The sequence below is a fragment of the Mesoplodon densirostris genome, chromosome 1, assembly GCF_025265405.1.
Source record: "Mesoplodon densirostris isolate mMesDen1 chromosome 1, mMesDen1 primary haplotype, whole genome shotgun sequence".
In the NCBI taxonomy this organism is placed as follows: Eukaryota; Metazoa; Chordata; class Mammalia; order Artiodactyla; family Ziphiidae; genus Mesoplodon; species Mesoplodon densirostris.
The window spans coordinates 49,271,399-49,294,390 of record NC_082661.1 but is presented as its reverse complement, the minus strand read 5'-3'; the positions used below and the strand labels follow the sequence as shown (position 1 = coordinate 49,294,390).

Here is a 22,992-nt window from a genome sequence, read left to right as displayed (position 1 = left end):
GTTGGTGGGAATGTAAATTGGTACAACCACTATAGAGAACAGTATGAAGCCTCCTTAAAAAACAAAAAACAGAACTACCATATGATCCAGCAATCCCACTCCTTGGCATATATCTGCAGAAAACCATAATCCAAAAGGATACATACACCCCAATGTTCACTGCTGCACTATTTACAATAGCCAAGACATGGAAGCAACCTAAATGTCCATCATCAGAGGAATGGATAAAGAAGATACCGTATGTATATATATATATATATATATATATATATATATATACACACAATGGAATATTACTCAGTGAAAAAAATAACAAAATAATGCCATTTGCAGCAACATGGATGGACCTAGAGATTATCATACTAAGTGAAGTGAGACAGAGAAAGACAAATATCAAAAAATGACATCATTCATATACGGAATCTAATTAAAAAGATACAAATGAACTTATTTACAAAACAGAAACAGACTTACAGATATCGAGAACTTATGGTTACCAAAGGGGAAACGTCGGGGGTCGATGAACACACACACACTACTACATATAAGATAGATAACCAACAAGGACCTAATGTATAGCACAGAGAACTCTATTCTGTGATAATCTATATGAGAAAAGAATCTAAAAAAGAATGAGTATATGTATAACTTAATCACTTTGCTGTACACCTGAAACTAACACAGCATTGTAAGTTAACTATACTCCAATAAAATAAAAATTAAAAAAACAAAAACAAACAAACAAAACCCAGGCAGTCTGGCTCCAGGTCCAGAGAATGTTCTACGCCACACTGCTGCTCTCCACCCATGCTGGAGCATGGATACCTGTGTGATGCTATCCACCCACCAGCTTCCTCGCTTCCTGTGTTTCTCCTGTCTTTCTTCACCAGTAGCTCCCAAGGATGTGGTCATTTGGACAACAGGCAGAGGTAAGCAGAGGCTAGAATACTGACAAGAAAGGAAAAACTGTCTGCCTTCTGGAATTTGGTGGGAGAGCCAAGCTGCCCCTGCCCACAGGGGTGGGGCCCGATGGGCCAGTCAATGGCCATGAGCACAGCATCCTGGCCTCTCTGCCCAGCCTGAGAGTGGCCTGGGTTGGTCCGGGGACACAGAGCCACTGTTCCCTCTCACTTCACTTATGCCCAGCAATGAACCACATGGGTCCACATGCTCTTGTTGAGCTAGTAAGATGTTTGAAACATTTTTAAATTAGTTATTTAAAATCCAGAGATTTCATATAAAAATCTGGATTCCCAGCTTCTCTTAAAAGAATCCACAGATCTCGTGGCACCTGGCCGGAATTCCCAAATGGTTACACTGACGGAGTTCAGTGGCACTTGTGCCCTTTTGATAGCCCATGTATTTGCTAATTCTCCACAGACCCCACCATTCCCTATTGCCTCACATCCAGTCCACACTTCACTCATGTGGCTTTGCCAGGTACTCACCTCTTTTGCTTCAGTCTCCATGGCACAGACTTCCCCCCAGGGCCAGGATGAAGTAGGAGACTGGCCCTGACCCACAGAAGGTAGAAATGGGAAACCAGGCCTATCGTGACCAGAGGCATCTGCTAGGACCTCAAATGAGCAGGCAGAGAACATACAGGGGGAACTGTCCATAAGCAGAGGGTCCTCAAGAGGGGAAGGAGTCAGCCTGGCACTGCATCCCTGACGCCTGCCTCCTGCTTTCCTCCCCACTCAGGCCCCTGCCCTGTCCCTTTCACTTCCGCTTTACCCACTATGCGAGCATCCCAAATACATCTGCTTTCCTGCTGCCTGGCCTGTGCACAGGAGGACTCTTCCCTGTTCAGTCTGTGTAAAATTCTTATTAGCCCTTGGGAACAGCTCAGGTGTCCCCTCCTATGTGAGCTGTCCCAGATCCTCCCTTCAGCACAACCACAGTGCTCTTGGGCTCTCTCCCTGGCCCTCTACCACTGACCATGTGAAGACACTCGCCTCTGCCCGGATCCTCACTGGGAACCACCCCCTCTCCCCAGTCCTGAGCCAATGCTGGGCTTGGAACAGAGGTCAAGGAGCACTGAGCGAAGGAGGGTGGACACACAGTCCAGGACAGTCTGTGGTCCCAAGTTCATGCACTCAGCTCCCCACCCTCAGCTCACAGCGACTGAAGGCCATAGTCAGGGAAGAGAGACACTGAGGAAAGGAATTCTAAAATTCTCTCTAGAGATTCACAAAGCTTAGGTAATTCCATCCAGCCTCCTCTTGGCCCCAGCCCTTCCTACTCTTCCATTTTCTGTCCCCAGGACATCTGCTGTCTACCCGTCCATTCGTCCATCCATCCATCCATCCATCCACCCTTCCATCACTCTTGCGTTTGTGCCCCACCCTGTTCTAGGCCCTAGAGGGTCTCAGAGCTGCCCAGAGGGCTAGAAACATGTAAATCCTACCACGGGCTCCTCTGCTGAAAACCCCTTGCTGCCTCCCTCCTCTCCACCCAGGATAAAATCCAAACTTAGCAGGCAGAGAGGCAAGGGCCTGCCGCCCTCCCTCCACCAGCTTCTGGGGCACAGAGTCTGGGCCAGGCAGAGGGCAACTGCTGCATGGCCAGCCCCGCTGTTCATGAGGTGCCTGCGGTCAGGCGGCTCCCACGTCTCTGAAGCCCTCTCCCAACCTCAGCTCAACCACTGCTTCCTCCTGTGAAGCCTTCCAGACCACTCTTCCAGCCCCCTAAACAGGGCTGTGAGAGCCAGGAAATGGAAGTCCACAGGATCCTGGGTGCTTCTAAACAGAGGCAATTTAGAGGAAGAGGGAACATCAGAACTGGGGTCTAAGAATGAGCAGGAGATAGCCAGGCAGACAGGCAGGATGCGGGGTGCTGAGGGTGTGCATGAGCAGAGACCCCAAGGCAGACATGAGCGAGGGGCCGGGTGGGGGGGGTCTGACAAGGGCCCCAGGGGTTGGAGGGTGGGTGTGAGAGAGCCTGACTGAAGAGGCTGGGAGCATGGCAGCCCCCATTCCTGACATGGACCATGAGCCCTGGTGAGCACTGACCCCATACATGGCTCAGGGGCTCTGGGAAATGATGACACTCCCCCAGAGGCCTCCAAGCGCTGAGCCTGGCGAGAGAGCTGAGCTAGGGATAGGAAATGGGAACACAGGTGGCAGGTGATGGTCAAGGCTGAAGGCCACAGAGACAAAGATTCTGAGCCTGCACCTGCACTGGTCTGGGTGCACATCCTAAGCCTCTGAGGAGCAGAGTGGCCTCCTTTCCTAGGTCTCAGTTTCTCCATCTATAAAATGGGGATGATCACACTTGTCTTTAGAGGCTGCCCCGAGGCCCTGCTCCCAGCCACCACCAGGCCCAGGACTGACCCCACATTCCCAGCAAGGCGGTGTGGAGCCTTGCATCCGACCTTGTACAGGCTTCAGGTGTGAGCTGCCCCCCTCACCACCCTTGGTGGGGAGATGCTCCGGGAGCCCCATAGGAAAGGCTCATTCCAGTTCAGGCTCCCAGGGCTCTGCTCCCAGCTTCCTCCTGCTGGAGGCGCCCCATGCTCAGGCTACAGGTCTGGCCTCCCTCAGCCAGGGGCCTTGCCCACCACTCCTCTCGTCAGGGTCTCTCAGCCAGAGCCTGGCAGGGCCTGGAACGGCTGTGCTGAACTTCCTCAGCCCTCCTGGCACGTCTCAGAGGGGGAGCCTTGCCAAGAACCAGTTTCAGTAGGTCTGTCGGATCCCTGGAAACCCAGCCAGTGTGCGGGTTCCTCGAGGGCTCAGCCCACACTCTTCTCCAGTGGCACAGCCGGCGCTTTGTGAGGAAGCTGGCAGAGGCTGCCTTTCCTCTGGATGAACCTGCGGACGGGCTCAGAGCTGAGCCAGGCCTCCTCCCCTGCCAGCTGCTCCCTGGCAAAGCCCGGCCCTCACTACCCTCTCCCCAGAATCCCAAGCAGGGGCAGGAAGGGACAGGCCCAGCACTCAGCTGACTCAGATCCCTGTCCTGGGTGACCTTGGGCACCGTCCTCAACCTCTCTGAGCCTCGGTCTCTGCCACTTCATGGGGCCGTCGGCAGCCACGGGAGAGACTACGGCACCGGGCGCTTGATAAATGTGGCCTTCTGACCCAGGAGGGCCAGCCCAGTATAGGGTGGGCTCTGCCTGCCCCTGGGTCCCAGCAGGGAAGGGAGGCAGCTGAGATTCCCTCTGGAGCTGATCCCCGAGGGGAGACCTCAGTCTCCTAGCATGGCTCTGGCCATACTAGGGCTCTCTCCAGTTGGGGGGAGAGGCACATAGAGAGGAGACACAATGAGGACAATAATTCTTAAATTCCCTCCAGAGATTCACAAACTTTGGGTAAACCCTTCCTGTTCTCTACTCCCCTCCCCAGGACACCTGCCGTCCTCCGTGCACGCACCCCACGGTTTGTAAATCCACTTTCCATCACTCCCACACTTGTGCCTACGGGCACTGCCCTCCGCTAGGTACTACAGAGCCTCAGCTCTGCTCGGAACAGCTGTAACCAATTGTCTGGGCTGTAGCCAAGTTTCAACAACCAAGAGGCTGAAATCAGCCCAGGGAAGAGAAATACAGCGAGAGGCAACATCTTGGGGGGTGTCCTGCCCAAGGCAAGCTGGTCCCCAGGGCAGAAGTGACCCCTACCCTCTGGTGTTAGCCAGCCCCACGCCCAGACACGGGTGCCTTCCTGAGGCCTGGAGAGGCAAACGTGGGCTGAGCACTGGACTTGGAGTCGGTAGCCCAGAGCTGGCATCCTGCCTGGTCCTCTCAGTAGTGGTGGTGGTGGTGGGGTGATCCTTTGCAAGTTCCCCCGCCCCAGAAGACTAGGGTCTTCATCCCTGCACGCGGGATGCCCACCACCCGGGCGGGAGGCAGGAGGAGGCGTCCCAGCGCTGCCTCTTCCCCCAACACGCGCGCGCCCGCTCCCCCAGCCCGGCGACCGGTCCCGCTGCTGCCCCCGACCCCGGCCGCCCTCCCTCCCCCTGGGCGCCCCGCGACCCGCCGGCGCAGCGATGTCCTCGCCCGCGCGTGGGGCCGGGGCCGAGCGCGCTGTCGGCCAGGGACGCCGCTTCCGCTCGGCTTCGCTGGGCGCCCGCACCCCCTCCCGCGGTACCTCGGGCGGCGGCGGGAGCGCAGCAGGCTGGCAGGCGGCAGGGCGACCGCGGGCAGGCGCGGCACCCGGAGGAGGCCCGCGCGGCCGGCATCAGGCCCATGGCGCGCCCGGGCGCGGCGGCGCGGCGGCGGCAGGAATGCCCGGCACGCGCGCAGGTAGCGTCTTGCCCGCCGCCCGCCCCAGGCCCGGACCCTGGAGCGAGGGAGGCAGGGCCTGGGCCCGGCGAGTTCCTGAAACTCTGCTCCTGGAGTCGGCCCCCGGCACCCGTGGCGCTCCCGGCTTAGACCTCTGACCCGCTTCTTCCTAACGCTCGGTGTTACAGGCACCTGCAGGAATACTAGCAACTCCCAATGATCCGCCCCTTCTTTCTGGTCAAGGGCTCGCTTTAGGAAATTCCCCTCCCCGCAGAATGGGAGGCAGGTGTTCCAGGTGGAGGCCAGGTGATTTCGGTTTGGGTCAAGCATCGGGGTGAGTGCCTAGCCCAGTCTACAGCTGGGCTGCTGTCTGTGGAGCTGGTGTTCAGGGCTCCAACCCTCTGCCTTGCTGAGGAGCCAGCGCCCCGGTGCCACGGAGGGTGCTTAGGACTTAACACAAGCGTCTTGTGCAGCCCTGAGCTGTATGAGCATTAACGTCCCATTTTACAGATGAGGCAGCTGAAGCTCAGAGAGGTTTTGTAATTTTCCCAAGGTCACCCAACTAGTATGTGACGGATCTTCTATTCAAACCTATATTAGCTTTTTGCAAAGCCTGAGTTCTTCCCAGAGTAGGATTCTATCCCGCAGAAAAAAAAACCCACAATCCCACCCACTTCCAGAGGGTGCAAAATGTGAGGACCGAGATGGGTGCACAGCTTCAGGCATTCATCAGGAGGGCAGGTGGACAGAGAAGCAAAGCTGGGGCCCTGCAACACCAGAAGAAGGGGTGGAGGTCCCCAGGGGTCTGTGGGCAGAATTCTGTAAGGGAAGGGCTTAGGGGAGCCCTGGGGCTGGAAGGGGTGGGAGCTCATCTGAAATCCAGTGTGTAGGGTAGGGTCACTTTTCCTGCTCTTACTAAAGCAGGGCCTAGACTAGAATGAGGCAAGTGAATTTTGCACTTCAGGTGCAAGGTTAAAGGGGGTGCCAAAAATTTCAGTAATCAAGAGAAATATTTTTGCGACATTTAAAAAAATACAAATTAATGCCAAAAAAATCCATGATGAACAAAATATCAAAATTTTCAATAAAGACAGTACTTGCACAGACTTTGAGAGTGAGTGCCTCATTTGCCTCACCCTAATCCCACCCACAGATCCTGTCTTTATTTAAAATTTTGATAGTCTGTTTATCATAGTTGTAGTAGGCTAAACAATGCCCCCCTCAAGACGTCCATGTCCTAATCCCTAGAATCTGTGACGTTGCTACCTTACCTAGCAAAAGGGATGTTGCAGATAGGATTGAGGACAAGAGGTTATACTAGATTATCTCAGTGGGCCTTAAAAAATGGAGGTAGAAGGAAATTTGACTACAGAAAAGGAGGCAACATTAGGAGGGAAACAGAAACCCAAGAATGTGAGCAGCTTCTAGGAAGTGGAAGAGGCAAAGATCCATTCTCCCCTGGAGCTCTCAGAAGGAACCAGCCCTGCCGACACCATGATTTCACTATCTTCAATATCATAAAGATTCAGTTCTTCCAACTGCCGACTTTTATAAGGGTGAGCAAATAAATGTGTGTTATTTTAAACTGCTGAATTTGTGACAATTTGTTAAAGCAGCAATCGGAAACTAACACAATGGATTTTTTTGCATTAAATTTTCATTCTAAAAAATTAAATAAAATATTCATCCTGATCACTGAGTTTTTTGGTGCTCCCCTAAATTTTGTGCCCCAGGCCAGGGAGGCCCCCTAGTCCTGGTCCTGATGCTAGTGTGCGGGGTGGGGGCTGAAGTCCTCCCGAGTGCTGGGAACGTGGGGAGGGGCTCGGTGCTCTCCCCTCCCAGAGTTCAGGTACACGTGGAGGTGGGAGGGGTGGTTCACGGGGCCAGGGGGCCGTAAATCAGGGAGTATCCTGCCCTCAACCTGCTGGAAAAGCCTGGAGCCCCCATGGCCCACAGTCCCCAAGGTCTGATCAGCTCTGCCCATGTTAAAGAGAAGGGTCCAAGGGCTCAGGGGAGGCACCTACTCCAGGGGTGGGGGGTCCTCCCAGGTAGGCAGAGGGCTCTGGCAACTGATTTGCTTTCTCTTTTCTGAGCCACGGTTTCCCCACCTGTATGGTCAGAGAGTTAGACTGGCCAATCTGTAGGGAATCCCTCCACCCAACCTCCTGCCCAGATTCCCCGGATGGATGGAGGTCTGCAGCCGCCCCCCATTTAGAAGGCTCTGGACTCTGATGCGCACTGCCACAATGAACTCTAGGTTAAACCCTGGCCAGGTCAACACCCACGTCACCCTTGTGGAGGTCTTTTTAATCCATGGGGCCTGAGATGGGGGATGGGTATGCAAAGATAGTCATGAAACTTTCCTCTTGGGGTGGGCCAGGGAGCTGAGAGGCTGGGGATCTGTCCTCTCACAGGAGCGCCTGGTGACAGGTGACCTCTTGAGCTGGGGTGGCTCTCCTTCCTGGGCTGGGTCCAGGACCTCGGGGACTACCTCTGTCCTCAGTCTTGCCTCCCTCCCCCTGTCCCCACACCACTCTTAAGACAACGCAGATCCAGAGACTATGGTGCCTGGCAACAGAGCATCCTTGGATGGGCTAACCCTGGAGGCAGGCTGCCCCTGCTCCCAACCCTGCCGTGTGCTGTTAGGCAAGGTGCTGAACCTCTCTGGGCCTCTCTGTCCCTCTCTACAATATAATTTTGATACAATGAACCACGGTCAAGAGTAGCAAATGGCAAGCATGAGACCCCTTCCTCTTTCCTCTGACTGATGTGGAGGACCAAGGCTGTCTGGGAAGAAACAGAGCCAGCGAACCCGACCACAGGACACCCCGAGGGCTCCCGGCATCCTTCTCTCCGGACCTGGCATCCAGCCCCAGGGCTCTGAGCTCCAGCAGACCTGGGTTAGAATGCTGGCTTCCTGCTTGCTTCTTTGGGACCTGGACAGATTACTTGAGCCTCTCTGCTGCTCAGTCTCCTCACCTGTAAAAGGGGCTATAGCAGGACTGATTCCAAAGGGCTATTGTGAGGGTCAACTGGGGTGCAGAGCCCGGCACCGGGACACACTGAATAAACATTAGCTGCTCTGGAGAGAGGCTACCTCAACCCAACTTCTCCCCTTGTGGCTGGGAGTCACCAGGACATCGCGCAGTGCTGCTGGCACACACCCTCCACTGGCCTCATCTTAGCAATGACCATGACAAACTCTTTTCCAGCCCTGGGATCTGAGCTCTTCGTAGCACACACGGAAAGCCAGGCAGGCCCAGCTGCAGGGGCATTTCCACCACAGCGGCTGGGAGGGAAGGCAGACTTAGCGAGACAGCAAGGTGGGTAAAAAGCAGTTAGTTGAGCAGTTAGCCTCCTGAGTTTCACAGGAAGCAGTGGTGAGCAGCCCCCTATAAATCACCCCTGCTGGCTTGCCAGGCTCTCCCAAGATAAGGCAGCTGCTCCTCCACCCTGTTCTCCTGGTAAACGGCCCCGGGCTCCCTGGCCGCCTGTCAGTGGGGTCTGTGGCTGGGGGCTATTTCCCCTGTCCTGGGGATCTAAGCTCAAAGGCTCCTGGCGCACTTCAGGGGAGAAGCCTTGAGGGCTGCAGGGGAAGGAGGCCCAAGGGTGCTGTGTACTGACACATATACTAAGAAGAGAACAGATCTGGCCCCTGTGAGCTTGGGGCTGGATGGGGTCCAAGGCCTGTGGCAGCAATTTCTCCTCCACGTGGCATGTGGTCCCTCAGGGCCCACCAGAATGGGTCCAGGGTACCAGAATCAGACTCAAGTGCCCCTTCTGCCGGCTCAGTGACTGAAGCCCAGCCCAGGTCAGCAACAGTCCTGTCTTTCCCCTTTTGGAAAGGCTGCCAGGAAAGACCCAGGCCCACTGGCCTGGGTTAACATCCAGGGGAACTAGAAATAAGACTTTCTCTTCTTGAATCTCCCAGAAGGGCTGGGATCTGGAGTAAGTAGTGCTGGGGAGAAGTGGCCCACTTCAGGCTCCACCACCGCCAGCCTGGGCTGGGGTCAGTGACCTTTCATACTGAATCTGACTGTGCCTTGAGGGCTTCCGTTTGGAGATGTCATTCCAGCAAATAATGACCACAACCGGCTGGACTAACAAGGTTGCTTTGTGTACCTCCAAGTTGTCCTGAGGCTGGATTTTCTCCAGGTCAAGTGTCCTGCCCTGCGGCTTCTGGGAGCCGCATTCGTCCCCCTTTCCCCCATGATTTCTGAGGAACCTAGGACAGGACTGTCAGCTCTGGAGGGGCTCAGGGCAAAGTCTCCAGAGGCCTGTGAGAGCCACACACACATCACGGTGGGGCTCCGCATAGGCAGCGAAGCTGTGATGGCCACTGCAAGGCTGCCGCCTGGCCCCTCGTGCCCCTCCCCAGCGAGGAGCTGTCACTCTGGGCAAGGACACCATTCCCATACCAGGCTCCTGGCCCCAGGACTGTCACTCTGTGTTGCTGCCTGTAAGGTTGGGACAGTTGCTGGGCTTTGCTCATCAGTGCCACTGGGTAGGGGGGATGGTTACCATGCTACTAGTTACTGAGCGCTAACCCCGACCCCCAGACTCCTGCATCCAACTGCCCACTCAGGATCCCACTGGTTTAATGACTAACAGGCATCTCAAACTCATACATGCCCAAATGGAGCTGTGGTCTTGCTGCATTGTCCCAAACCTGCTCTAGGCCGTGTCTTCCTCACTCACTTAATGACGGTTCTTCCTGTCTGCTCGATCAGACCCCTGGGAGTCCACCTTCACTGCTCCCTTTCTCTCAAACCCACATCCAAGAGATCTTGTAGGTCCTACTTCCAAAACAGATTTGGAATCTGCTCACTTTCACCACCACCCACCATAGTGTAAGCACCCTTGTCTCTCACCTGAATTACTGCAAACAGGTCCCCCGGCTTCCCCTTTTCCCGCTCTGGTCAGCAGTCAGAGCAGCCCTTTTAACGATCTATCAGATCACGTCCTTCCTCTGCCATCAGGCTCCTTTGCATCTGGCCCTGTCCCTCACTCCCTCATCCCACCTGCCTCCGAGCTGGTTCAAGACCACATTAGATGCTCTCTGTTTTTGCTCAAGCTGTTGCCTGGGTCTGGCACGCTTCCACCTGACATCCTCCTGGCTCACTTTCTCACTTCTTCAAGACTTTGGGTGTCACTCTATCATTAGGCCCACCATCACCACTGTATTTTAAATGGCTCTATTTTTTTTTTCTTTCAGTAGCACTCACCACCTTCTAACACAGCAGTTCTCGAAGCGTGGGCCCCAGACCAGCAGCATCAGTATCACCTGGGAACTTGTTAAAAACACAAATCCTAGTGAGTTGGAAACTCTGGGGGAGTATAAAACAGTCTCCCTTTTCTTCTGGGTGGTTCTGATGAGAACAATTGCTCTGTGCCATGCGATGTACATTCCTGTTACTCTCTGTCTTGGGGAGTAGAATGGAAGCTCCGTCTGATCCCTGCTGTGTGCCCCGCCTGCACGTGGCAGACGTTCTGTGTTGAATGAATAGAACTATTTAGTTCTGAGCACTTTGCATCCATTTTCTCTCTTAATTCTCATGACAATTCTGCAAAGAAGATATTCTTATTCCAATTTTACAAACAAGGACACAGAGAGGGTAAGTGGCATGCCCAGAGTCACACAGCAAGCAAGGGGCAGAGCCAGATCACACACAGACCACAGCCTGATGCCAAAACCTGTGCTCACTCTGACTCCTCTAATACTTCAACGCAACCAGCTTTGCTAATAAGCACCTTCCTATGCACATAAGAGGCACCTTCGAGGGCTTGCTGGCTCTCTCCAGATAACCAGGCAAGGCAAGGACTCACCCATGAGCACCCATCAGATGCCAGGCAGCCCTGGTATCATGTGACTCCTTTCTCTCCCCTTTCACAGAGAGCTGGCTAGGAGGTGCTGCCCAACAGGGCCTCCCCAGGGGCCTTGTTCCTAGAGTGGGGCATGGAAGTCCAGAGATCCACTGGGCAGTGGGGCCCTCTTCACAATATCAAGTCTTCTGATCCATGAACATGGGATATCTTTCCATTTATTTAGGTCTTTAATTTCTTTCAAGAATGTATTGTCATTTTTAGAGTATTAAGTTTTGTACTTCTTTTGTTAAATATATTGGTAAGTATTTTGTTCTTTTGGATGCTATTATAAATGAAGTTTTCTTAATTTCATTTTCAGTTTTCCCAGGGCTACTGTATAGAAATACAATTGATTTGTGTATATTGACCTTGTATCTTGCAATCGTGCTGAATTTTTTTTATTAGATCTAATAGATTTCTAGTAGATTCCTTAACACTTTCTATATACAAAATCATGTCATCTGCAAATAGACTACTTGTTTCTTCCTTTCCAATCTGGATGCATTTTATTTCATTTTCTTGCCTAATTGTTCTGGTTAGAATTGTTCTGGTCTAGTACAATGTTGAATAGAAGTTGTAAAAGCGAGAATACTTGTCTTGTTCCTGAAAAACATTCAGTCTTTTTCCATTAAGCATGATGTTATCTGTGGGGGTTTTTGTAGATGCCCTTTAGCAGGTTTAGAAAATTACTTTCTACCTCTAGACTGTTGAATGTTTTTAATCATGAAATGGTGCTGGATTTTGTCAAATGCCTTTTCTGAGTTGATTGAGATGATCATGTGGTTTTTGTCCTTTATTCTATTGATGTATCCCATTAATTAATTTCCAGATGTTAAACCACCCTTGCATTCCTGGGATAAATCTCATTTGGTCATGGTTATAATCCTTTTATATATTGCTGGATTCAATTTCTTTGTATTTTATTGAGGAATTTCCCATCTATACCCACAAAAGATACCGGTGCTCCAGCGATTCTTCTCTCCCTCACCTGTACCATCATTGCTGTTTTGTCTCCCAACTTAAAAAAATAAACAAAACTCTCTCTTTACCTGACTCCCTCCTCCAGCTACTGTCCCATTTCTCTTTTTCCCTTTACAGCAAACTTTTTGAAAGAGTTGGCTATGATCACACTCCAATTCCCCTCCTCTTATCCTTTTTCATACTCACGATCATCAGGCTTTACTCCCAGGACTCCACCAAAACCACCCTTGACAAGTCAACCATGGACTGTGCTCACCATCTGTTCTCTCCTGGTTGATCTACTGGCAGTGCACAGATACTTCTCTCTTAGATGCTCTCTCCACTCAGCTCAGGGACCCCACTTGCTCCTGGTTCTCCTCATCCCCTGTGCTGGCTTCTCCTCTGCTCCCTGACTTCCTACCTGGAAGCAGCACAGGGCTCAGCCCTGGTCCTCTGCTGTCCCTCCACTAGCTCCATGGTGTCTCATCCAGCCTCATGGCTTCAAACCCCATCTAGGTGTCAATGGCCCCCACAGTCTCTCTCCAACCCAGTCTTCTCTCCTGGTGTCTAGACGTAAATGTCAAATTGCCTACGTGATACCTTAAACTTGAGCCTCTAACATGTATCCCAGGATAAGCCCCAAAGTGAACTCTGCATCTTCCTTCCAAACAACTGCACTTCCTGTATTCTTTCTCATCTCAGTTAACAGCTAATCCATCCTTCCAGTTGGCTTAGATCAAAACACCTTGGAATTACCCTTGACTTCTCTCATTCTCTTACACCTTTCACCCATTCCAGTAGGGGAAATACTATTGGTTCTACCTTCAAAATATATCAAGAACTCAATTATTCCTCATCACCCATGCCATCCTGAGCCAAGCCGCCATCACCTCTCACCTGCACGATTGTGTAACGAGCTCCTAACTAGTCTCCCTGTTTCTGTCCTTGCTTCTTTCATCCATTCTCAACACAGCAGCCAGAGGGATCCTGCTGGGACCTGAGTCAGGCTTGGTTACTGCTCTGTTCAAGACCTGCCAATGACACCACCTCGCTCAGAGGAAAAGCCAGAGTCATCACGGTGACAAGGCCCTACTGATTTACCAGCCCTTACCGCCTCTCTCCCCCTTCACAGACTCTGCTCCAGCCACACTGGCCTCCTTGCTGCTCTTCCAACCCCCGCCGTCTGCCTCCAAAACGCTCGGCCCAGATATATGTGTAACTCACCCCTTCATCTCCTTTACTCAAATGTCACTAAACTCCAAGCCCCCATCACTCCCGCTTGCCCTCTCCACCTCATCTGCCTCCACTGCGCTCTCTACCATCTAACCTACACCAGGCTTACTTGCTTGCTGTCTGTCTCCTTTCTTAGAATGTACACCCCACGAGGGCAGGGGACCTTGTCTGTCCTACTCACTGCTGTGTCACCAGCCCCCAGAACACATCCTCGAGTGAATGACTGACTGGTTGAATGAATGCCCAGACACGAGGCACTCCATCAGGGCCACCCCTGGGCAGGCCATCGGCAGTGACCGGCTCCCCTGCCCCGCTGGCCGGCGTTTTCTCTGTGGGGTGCCTGGGCTCTCCCCTGACTGCAGCAGGCATGCTGCCCATTGGTGCCTGTCAGAGGTGGCCACTCTCTGCCAGAACAAATATGCTTGAAAGGGCTCACGGGCTCCGTTATTAAGCAGTGAAAGAAGGGCTGATCCTCTAAGCCTCCTTTCCAGGGGAACCCAGGCTAATAACAGCTTTGCCAGGAAACCTGCAGAGGCAGATGGAGACCCCCTTCAAGTGCCAAACTTGCCCGGACATGTCTGCCACCGCCAACCCCTGGGATTTCTGCCTTTCCTCTATATTTCTGGTAGAAAGGAGATAAGCGCCTTTGATGGTGGTTCCTGTTTTAATTCTTGTGACTTCTTCGGCACACAGCACACAGCCTGAGAAGTCTGATAAATGCTGGGGAAAGAGGCCGGGGGCGGGGCAAATCTGGTTTCTATGTGGGATTCTGCAAATGGTCCCCATTTAGCAAGTACAGAGAAAGACAGACAGAGAGAGACAGAGAGACAGAGAAAAACAGGCAGACAGGCACGTGTGTGGGTCAGGGAGCCAGCACACTGAGTACAGGTAGACCACACATGACGTGACAGTGCCCTGGATGGGCTGGGACAAAGCACAGCCTTTGGGGTCAGAACATCTGCCTCTGTTTCTCAGCACTGCTCCTGACTAGCTGTGTCATCTTGGGCAAATTACTCAGCCTCTTTGACCTTTAGTTTCTCTCCTTTCTCTGTTTTATTTAGTTTTTGATTTTTTATGTAGTGAAATATGCAGACATTCAAAAAGTATTTAAAGCACATATGCACAGAGATGCAGAGTATTATAAAATGAGCACCTGTGTAACTAGGCCTGCCATCCTGACTTTTACGGCATTCATTTCTTTGCTTTTCTTTATATTTTTGCTGCCTAATTATTTACCCATAAATAACATGGTTTCCTTCTGCCCTATTTTCGACTTTATGTAAATAGAATCACAGCACGTTCTTGGGCTGCCCTAGTCTCACAGTATGTTTTTAGGATTCATGCATGCTGTTGGGTAGAGCTGTAGTTCATTCATTCTCACTGCTGTAGAGTTTTCTGTGGTAAGAATGAATTGTGTTTATTTCTCCATAGTATTGTTGCTAAATACTTGGTGCTTTTTGTAACTCATTTAAAGAGTCTCTTGCTAGCCAAGATCATGGCAATGTTCTCCTTTCCCTGGTGCTCAGAGGTGCTACCTGTCATAAATCCAAGTCCAGAGGCATGGGCGTCTGGGCTCAATTCTGTGCCATTGGGTCACTTTCAACCACCTTGCACCAGAGGAAGCCCGTGGAGGCTGCAGAAGTTCCTGGGTGGGCTTGGGTTTTCCCAGGCCATTAAATTGGGGCTGTGGGTCAAAGGTGCCATGATCACCAGGGGGCAGGGAGGCCATGGCTAACAGTGTGGAGCCATTTAGGAGGCCCCCAAAGGTGAGCTTCTGCCCCTGCCTGGATGGTGCATCAATCAAACACTGTGAAACATGGAGAGAGAGGATGTCCGTGGTTCATGTGGTCAGAACACAGCTGGCCCAAAGGCCCCTCTCCACGCTTAGCTGGGGGTTGGTGGCCCCAGCCCAGCTGACATGGTGATCCTTTCTAAAAGCCCTTTTCGTGATGACTGCGCAGGGACACCGACCTACAGAGATGGCACCTGCACAGCTGGGCGGCGGCGTTCCTTTCTCCTGCGCCCCCTGTCCAGACCATCAGCAAACCCTGCAGCCCCACCTTCAGAACACGTCTCAGCTGACCGCTCTCCACGGTCTCCTCCACTTCCACACGCGCCCAGGCCCCGCACCCGGGTCCAACAACTGGCCCAGCCTGCTTCGGCCGCTCTTGTCTCTATGACCCACCCCTCACACGGCAGCCAGATGACTCTTCTTATAAATATAAATCAAGTTGTGTCTGTCTCCTGCTCAGAGCCCTCCCTGGTGCCCCATCAATTTACAACAAAATCTGGAAGCCCCACTATGTCCCCAAGGCCTCAGGTCCTCCATCCTCCTGTCCTCACTCCCTCAGACCCTCTGGCCTTCCTGAGGGTCCTCGTGTTTCCATGGCCCTTTCCCAACCCAGGGCGTTTGCACTCGCTGGTCCCTCTGCCTGCATGCTCTTCCCCCGCATCCCCTGGATCTCCTGGTGACTTCATTAAGTTGGCTTAATGAACAACACCTGACACATTGCCCCCTCCACCCTCCACTTGGCTCCACTTTGCTCCCTGCGTTTCTCCCTACTGGACATCACGAGTCACCTTTACTTGCCTATCGTTTGTCTCCCCCAGGACAATGGAGGGGGAGGGGAGGGCAGAAGCATCCTCTCTTTGGTTTCCCACTGAATTCTTAGCACCTGGAATACCACTCCGTACATTTTAGGCACCAATAAAAGTGTAGAATAAAGGAGCAGGTGAGTAAATGGCGACCTTTGTTTTCAGGTCAGGGACAGAGAGCCATGCAGGGGCCACAAGCCACAACAGAGGGAAGGACGCGGTACCTCACCATCCGATATGACCCTGAGTGTCCACTTCTGGCCTAAGTGTAGACCACCCATACACACCCAGCATTCCGCAGGGATCTGGACACACGGAGGTAAGGACACACAAGCCCCAGGACTATCCAGTCGGAGGAGGGCATGTTTTTGAAAAGTGGCCCAAATCTCCCCTGCAAGGACCTGCTTAGTCCACCGAGGGGTGACCCCTGAGGGCCAACAGCAGAAGAGGACGACACTGCCTGTCTGCAGTAGGAAGCGTGGGACTCAGCCAGCAAGACCTGAGCGAGAGGGATCTTGCAGGCTCAGAGCAGGGGGGAGGGGCGTGATTACCTGGAGGCAAGGGTTCTAGAGGGTGAGCATGCGCGCTACGGGCCGTACCTCCGCCGAACGGGGCCCAGATGACCCGGCGGATGGCCTGCACCCAGTCCTCCATGTCCCGCTGGGAGCTGGCCATGAGCAGGAGCGCCTCGGGGTTGGCCGGCACCTTCTCCCGCTCCCCGGCACCACCTGCAAGACAGGGAGAACAGGCTTACTGCAGGGACCCCGGCGGACACGGGGGGCCTCCCCCATAGGGCTCTCTCCACAGCTGGCTTTCATTCCCTGGGGTGTGAGAAGTTCCTCTCTCCAAAATCCACTCAGCAACAGCTGTGCTTTTTGGTTCTATACTGGCAGGCCATCCCCTTCCCACATCCCACATCCCACATCTGGCTTTGGGGCCCTCTTGGGTTTCTTTCTCTCCCTTAGTCTTCTTTGTTATTTCTCCACAGCATTAAAATCATCCTGGGGTACTAGTAGGAAAAAGCATGCAGATGTGGCACCAGCTCAGAGAAGTTCGGATGCCAGAGGAGCTTCGCTATGTATTTTATTTAAATCAACTTCACACAACTTAAATGCACAACTAAATGTCACTATGTGCTATATGTCACTTATGTCACTATAAGCTAACTGGGCTTATCTGCTGGTGGGGTGAGTCGCAGAGATCCGTGTTCCCAAGGGGGTGGGATGACAGTTAGAAGAACTGTGAGACCCAGGCTGATCCTTGCTGGGGCCCGCAGCCCAGTGACAGAGACCAGACAGGGGTTAAGTGCTTACTGACCTCTTGGTACCGGCCTTCCAGTGAACTAGAGTGGTGCCTGATTCTTCTAGTTAACAAAGCTGACAGACCCACCTGCCCTCCTAGGATTCTTTCATGTTCACAATGCCTCCGAGCGAGGTACTATTACTATCTGCATTTGACAGACAAGGAAACTGAAACACAGAGTAATTAAGGGACTTGTCTGAATTCACACAGCTAATACGTGGCAGAGCCAGGGATTCAAAGTCCCCAGCTCTGGGCTGCGACTGGGACCCCACCCTCCTGCTCTCCCCATTCCCCATGAACGAGGCGACCTGCTGGGGTCAGGCTGACAGTGGTCACAGCAAGGCCGCTGAGGACTGGGGAAACCGAGGGGACGGCTCTGAGTGCTGGAGCACGGGATGAGGTGCATCCTTGCTGGAGGAGTGCCACAAGTGAGGCCTGGAAGCTGGGTAGTGGGAGAGCAGGCTGGAGGGGCCCATGGGGCCCAAAGCTCAGGAGAGTGGTGCGCCAGGGTCCTAGGATGCCTTTTGAGCCCCGCAATATACACACACTAGCCCAGCTCCTTTGGGCCCAGGCAGCAACTGGGCAGCAGCACTGCAGCGGTGGAGAGGTGGAGAGGAAGGGAGCTTGAGACAGCAGAGCCTGAAGCCCAAGAGACAGTGCAGGCCGATGGAAAACAAAGATTGTACCCACAGCTGGGGCAGCTGCGTGGTCATTCACGGGGCAAGGGCACCGCCACTGAGAAGGGGACAGCGGCTCTGCATCTTTAGGGTCCCACTCAACGTGGACCATGAGGGCTGGGGTGGCCGAGTGTTCCATGTGGGGAAGGGAAGCCAGGTGTTGCCAGGAAGCTTTTCCATGTATGCTTTTCTGGAAAAACATCTCCAGATGACTCAGAAGAAAGGGACCTGGAGATGGATGGCTCTAAGAATTTGTTGTGGTTACTTGTTTGTCCTAAATGAATACTCAGGTTTGTATCTCACTGGAATTTCTCATTTTTTTCAATTCTTTTTCCTAAGGAGGGCCACCCACGTCATATAAGCTTCATTTACAAAACCTGGATCCACCTTGCCCAGAGGTTGACACATGCTCTCATGTCCAGCTGTGCCCCCGCCCAGGGTCCTGCTCTAAGCCTGTGTGTTTAACTTTTCAAGTACTTTTCATGTATGTATATTTATTTATGTGTATTTGTATATATGTATATTTAACTTTTTAAGAAACTGCCACAAACTGTTCTCCAAAGTGACTGCACCACTTAATGTTGCCACCAGCAGTGTATGAGGGTTCCAGTTCTTCCAGTTCCTCACCAGCACTTGGTATGGCCGGTCTCTTTACTCTTAGCCATTCTAATGGGTGTGTAGGAGTACAGCACTGTGTTCAAATTTGCATTTTCCAAATGACTAATGATGTTGCACATCTTTTTATGTATTTAATTGCCATCCATGTGCCTTCTTTGGTGAAACATCTGTTGAACTCTTTTGTCCATTTTTAAAAGAGGTTGCTCATTTTTCATTATTGAGTTTTGAGAGTTCTTTACATCTTCTGGATACAAGTTCTTTATCAGATATATGCTGTGCAAATATCTCTCCCAGTCTGTGTCTTTTCTTTTCATTCTGTGAACAGTGTGTTTCCAAGAGCAGAAGTTTTTAATTTGGATGAAGCTCAACTTATCCATTTTTTCTGGTTTTGTATCTAAACGATCTTTGCATAACCCAGGTCATAAGTTTTCTCCTAGATTTTCTTCTAGAAGTTTCATGGTTTTAGGGTTTACCTTTAGGTCTATGAGTTAGTTTTTGTATATGGTGCAAGGTATGGATTGGAGTTCATCCTTTTATACATGGATGTCCAGTTGTTCCAGCACCATTTGTTGAACAGACGATCTTTTCCCCACTGACTTGCCAGTGCACCTACACAGGTGATCGTGCTACCTGCGAATAAAGACAGTTTTACTTCTTCCTTTCCAATCTGGGTGCCTTTTATTTCTGATTCTTGTCAAATCACGCTGACTAGAGCCTCAAATACGATGTTGAATAGAAGTGGTGAGAGTAGACATCCTTATCTTGTTCTTGATCTTATAGCAAAAGCCTTCAACTTTTCACCATTAAGTATATCTATTGTAGGTTTTTTGTTGATGTCCTTTCTCAGGTTGAGGAAGTTCTCTTCTATTTCCAGTTTACTGAGAGGTTTTTTTAAAATCAAAAATGGATACTGGGCTTTTGTCAAATGCTTTTTTCTTTATCTATTGAGAGATCACTTTTTTTTTTTTAGTTTGCTATTATGATGAATTACACTGACAGATTTTCAAATGTTAAACTAGCTTTTCATTCCTGAAATTCCAATTGGTCATGATGTATTGTCCTTTTTATTATTTTTAGGTTCAATTTACTAAAATTTTGTTTAGAATTTTTCATCTATATTCATGAAGGATATTGGTATGCCATTTTCTTTTCTTATGTCTTTGTCTGATTTTGGTGTCAGGGTAATGCTGGCCTCACAGAATAAGCTGGTAAGTATTCCCTCTTTTTCAATATTTTTGGAAGAGTTTGTGTAGAGTTACTATTTTTTTTAAATATTTGATAGAATTCACCAATGAAGCTACCTAGACCTGGACTTTTCCTTGTGGGAAGGTTTTTTAATAAATTAAATTTCTATAACATATACACCTATTTCTTCTTGAGTGAGCTTTGCAGTTTGTGTCTTGCAAGGAATTTGTCTGTTTCATCTAAGTTGTTGTATATATTGACATAAAGTTGTTCATAATATTTCCCTTATTATCCTTTTAGTATTTGGTAGTGATGTCACCTCTCTCATTTATATTATTGGCGATTTGTGTCTTTTCCTTTTTCCCCTGATCAGTTCTGCTAGAGGCTTACTGATTTTATTAATCTCAAAAAAGAGCTTTTTGTTTTACTGACTTTATGTCTTTTTGTTTTTCTGATTAGCAAACTTTTAAAGGGCTAGATAGTAAATATGTTAGGTTTTCAGGCCATATGGTCTCTGCCAAAACTACCTACTCTGCTGTTGCAGCTAGAAAGCAACCATAGACAATACGTAAGTGAAAGAGCAGGGCTGTGTCTGTGCAAAAATTTGTATACAAAAAGAGGGAGCCAGGGGCTTCCCTGGTGGCGCAGTGGTTGAGAGTCTGCCTGCCGATGCAGGGGACACAGGTTCGTGCCCCAGTCCGGGAAGATCCCACATGCAGTGGAGCGGCTAGGCCTGTGAGCCATGGCCGCTGAGCCTGCGCGTCCGGAGCCTGTGCTCCGCAACGGGAGAGGCCACAACAGTGAGAGGCCCGCGTACCATAAAAAAAAAAAAAAAGAGGGAGCCAGCCCACAGGTTGTAGTTTGCCAACTTGTATCTCATTGATTTACACTCTGATCTTTATTATTTCTCTTCATCTGTTTACTTTGTGTTTAATTTGGTCTTATTTTTCTAGTTTCTTACAATGTTTAGTCCTATAGTTGCCCCCCTAAGTACTACTTTAGAGGCATGTACAACATTTGTATATTGTTTTTTCGTTTTTATTCAGCTCAAAATGTCTTACCCTTTGGACTTCTTCTTTGACCTATGGGTTATTTAGAAATGTGTCATTTCCAAATTTGGGGGATTTTCCAGAAATCTTTCTATTATTGATTTCTAATTTAATTCCATTGCTTTCAGAGAAGATATGTTGTATGATTTGAATCCTTTTAAATTTATTAAGACTTGTTTTGGGATTAGAATACGGTCTATCTTGCTAAGCATTCTCTTTGCACTGAGAAAAATTACTCTGCTGTGGTTGGGTGGAGTGTTCTATAAATTAGGTCCAGTTGTTGACAGTTTTATTTTTTTTTTAATTTTCCATATCCTTACTGACTTCCTGTCTACTTGTTCTTACAGATTTTGTTTCTAAGATTTATTTGGTGGGTCCAGGGTTCTCAGTATAGAGCTAATAACTCCCCACTGCTGAAAGAAAACCCTTCTGTGTATGCTAGGCAATGCCCCAGGAGTCCAATGGAAATAGGCACTATCTCCTGCCCTGTGTCAGAGCGCTCAGTGTTGCCTCTAACCCTTTCCAGTGGTTCTTTCCTCAGCCTCAGGTAATGTCCTCATGTGCATGTGGTGATGAGCTCCCAAGGGGGTTTCTCTTTGAGCAGCACTTTCCTCCTTGGTATTCTATCCTGAAAACTCAAGATGCTTTGGTCTCCCCAGCTGTCTCTTTAACTCGTGGAGTCCACTGGGCTCCACCTGGGTTTCCCCTTCCTGCATCACAGCCTGAAAACTTTCTCAAGCCAGTAAGCTAGGGCACGTGTAGGGCTTGCCTCATTTGTTTCCCATCTCTTGCTGGGGTGGGGATGGGGTGTCACAGTCCTTCACTGCCTAATGTCTAGTACCTTGAAAAACAGTTTCATATTATTTGTCCTTTTTGGGGGGGGGGTTGTTTTAGGTGGGATAGTAAATCAGTCCACCGATCTTATCCAGAAGTGAAAGTCCTGCAACCACTTCTAAGGGCCCACTATACGTAAACCACTGTGCAAGACAGTTAACACGCACAGTCACATTTAATCCTCATAAACGCTGTGGGAAGGAGTGCTACTGACTCCATTTTACAGATGAAGAAACTGAGGCTCAGAGAAGTTAAACATTTAGCTCACAAACAAACAAATGGAGGGGCCAGGATTTAAACCCAGGTGTTTTCAACTATAAACTCATTCTTTTTGCAATAGAAAACCTCCTCTATGTTAGTGGAGGGGAATGCAAGGAAGATAAAATAGATAGGTCATCAAAGTCAATGTTGCGATTTTCTATAGCATTCAATTGTGTACGCTCACTTGTCCTCTGTTACTTAGGAAAGATTAGTATTAGCTTTAGTTAAGGAAAAAAAATTCTAACAGCAAACATTTCAGGAAGAAATGCATCATGAAGGATGAGGGTCTCTTGTTACTGTTTCTGGTTTTTCCCTTTTCTTGCGTTTCCACCTATCCTGCCAAATACCCCTTTGTTTGAGGCCGTCCTGAACAGTGCTGAGAACTAGACCTGGGTGAATGCTCAGATCCACCAGGTGGAGTGCAGGGACTTAACTTCCCCCAAATGTCAGGCACACACGTGTAAGGTGAAGAAAGTGGGGGTGCCTACCTTTTTGGGAGAATGAAATGAGCTATTCCCTTAGCTTAGCACCTGGCAACTAACAAGCACTCTCTAAATGTTCACATTTATTATCACACTCAGTTAAATCCAGTATGGAGCAGAGTTTCTCCACCTCAGCACTAATGACATTTTGGACCAGATAATTCTACACTAGGGTGGCAGCGGCTGACTTGTGCATAGCAGCATGTTTAGCAGCATCCCTGGCCTCTACCCACTGGATGCCGGTAGCAGCCTCTCCCTCCCTCCCAGGTTTGACAATCAAAAATGTCTCCACGGACTTCCCTGGTGGCGCAGTGGTTTAGGGTCCGCCTGCCGATGCAGGGGACACGGGTTCGTGCCCCGGTCCGGGAAGATCCCACATGCCGCGGAGCGGCTGGGCCCGTGAGCCATGGCCACTGAGCCTGCAAGTCCGGAGCCTGTGCTCCGCAACGGGAGAGGCCACAACAGTGAGAGGCCCGCATACCACAAAAAAAAAAAAAAGTCTCCACATGTTGCCAAATGTTCCTTGGGGGGCAAAGCTGCCCCCAGTTGAGAAGCATTGATAAAGAGCAATGAGATCTGTACTTCCTTTGAGTCTAAATGACTTTATGATTCTACCGGTGTGGGACATCCCATAGGCACAACATGGCTTGTCTGCAAATCATCACTACCTCACCCATCACACCAGCTTCCTCTTGTGCTCCTATCTTAGTGCTGGG

At 50.5% G+C, this 22,992-nt stretch overlaps 1 protein-coding gene across 3 annotated transcripts in view; it reads right to left on the bottom strand.

Moving 5' to 3' along the window:
• Positions 1-22,992, bottom strand: part of ARHGAP22 (Rho GTPase activating protein 22) — a 166,423-nt gene that overhangs the window by 31,035 nt on the left and 112,396 nt on the right. For 2 of the 3 annotated variants that reach the window (XM_060078687.1, XM_060078845.1), the window contains one exon: positions 16,420-16,596. In XM_060078687.1, coding sequence (XP_059934670.1) covers positions 16,420-16,596 — 177 coding nt within the window. The remainder of the gene's footprint in view (positions 1-16,419; positions 16,597-22,992) is intronic. The other variant, XM_060078768.1, reaches the window with a different exon arrangement.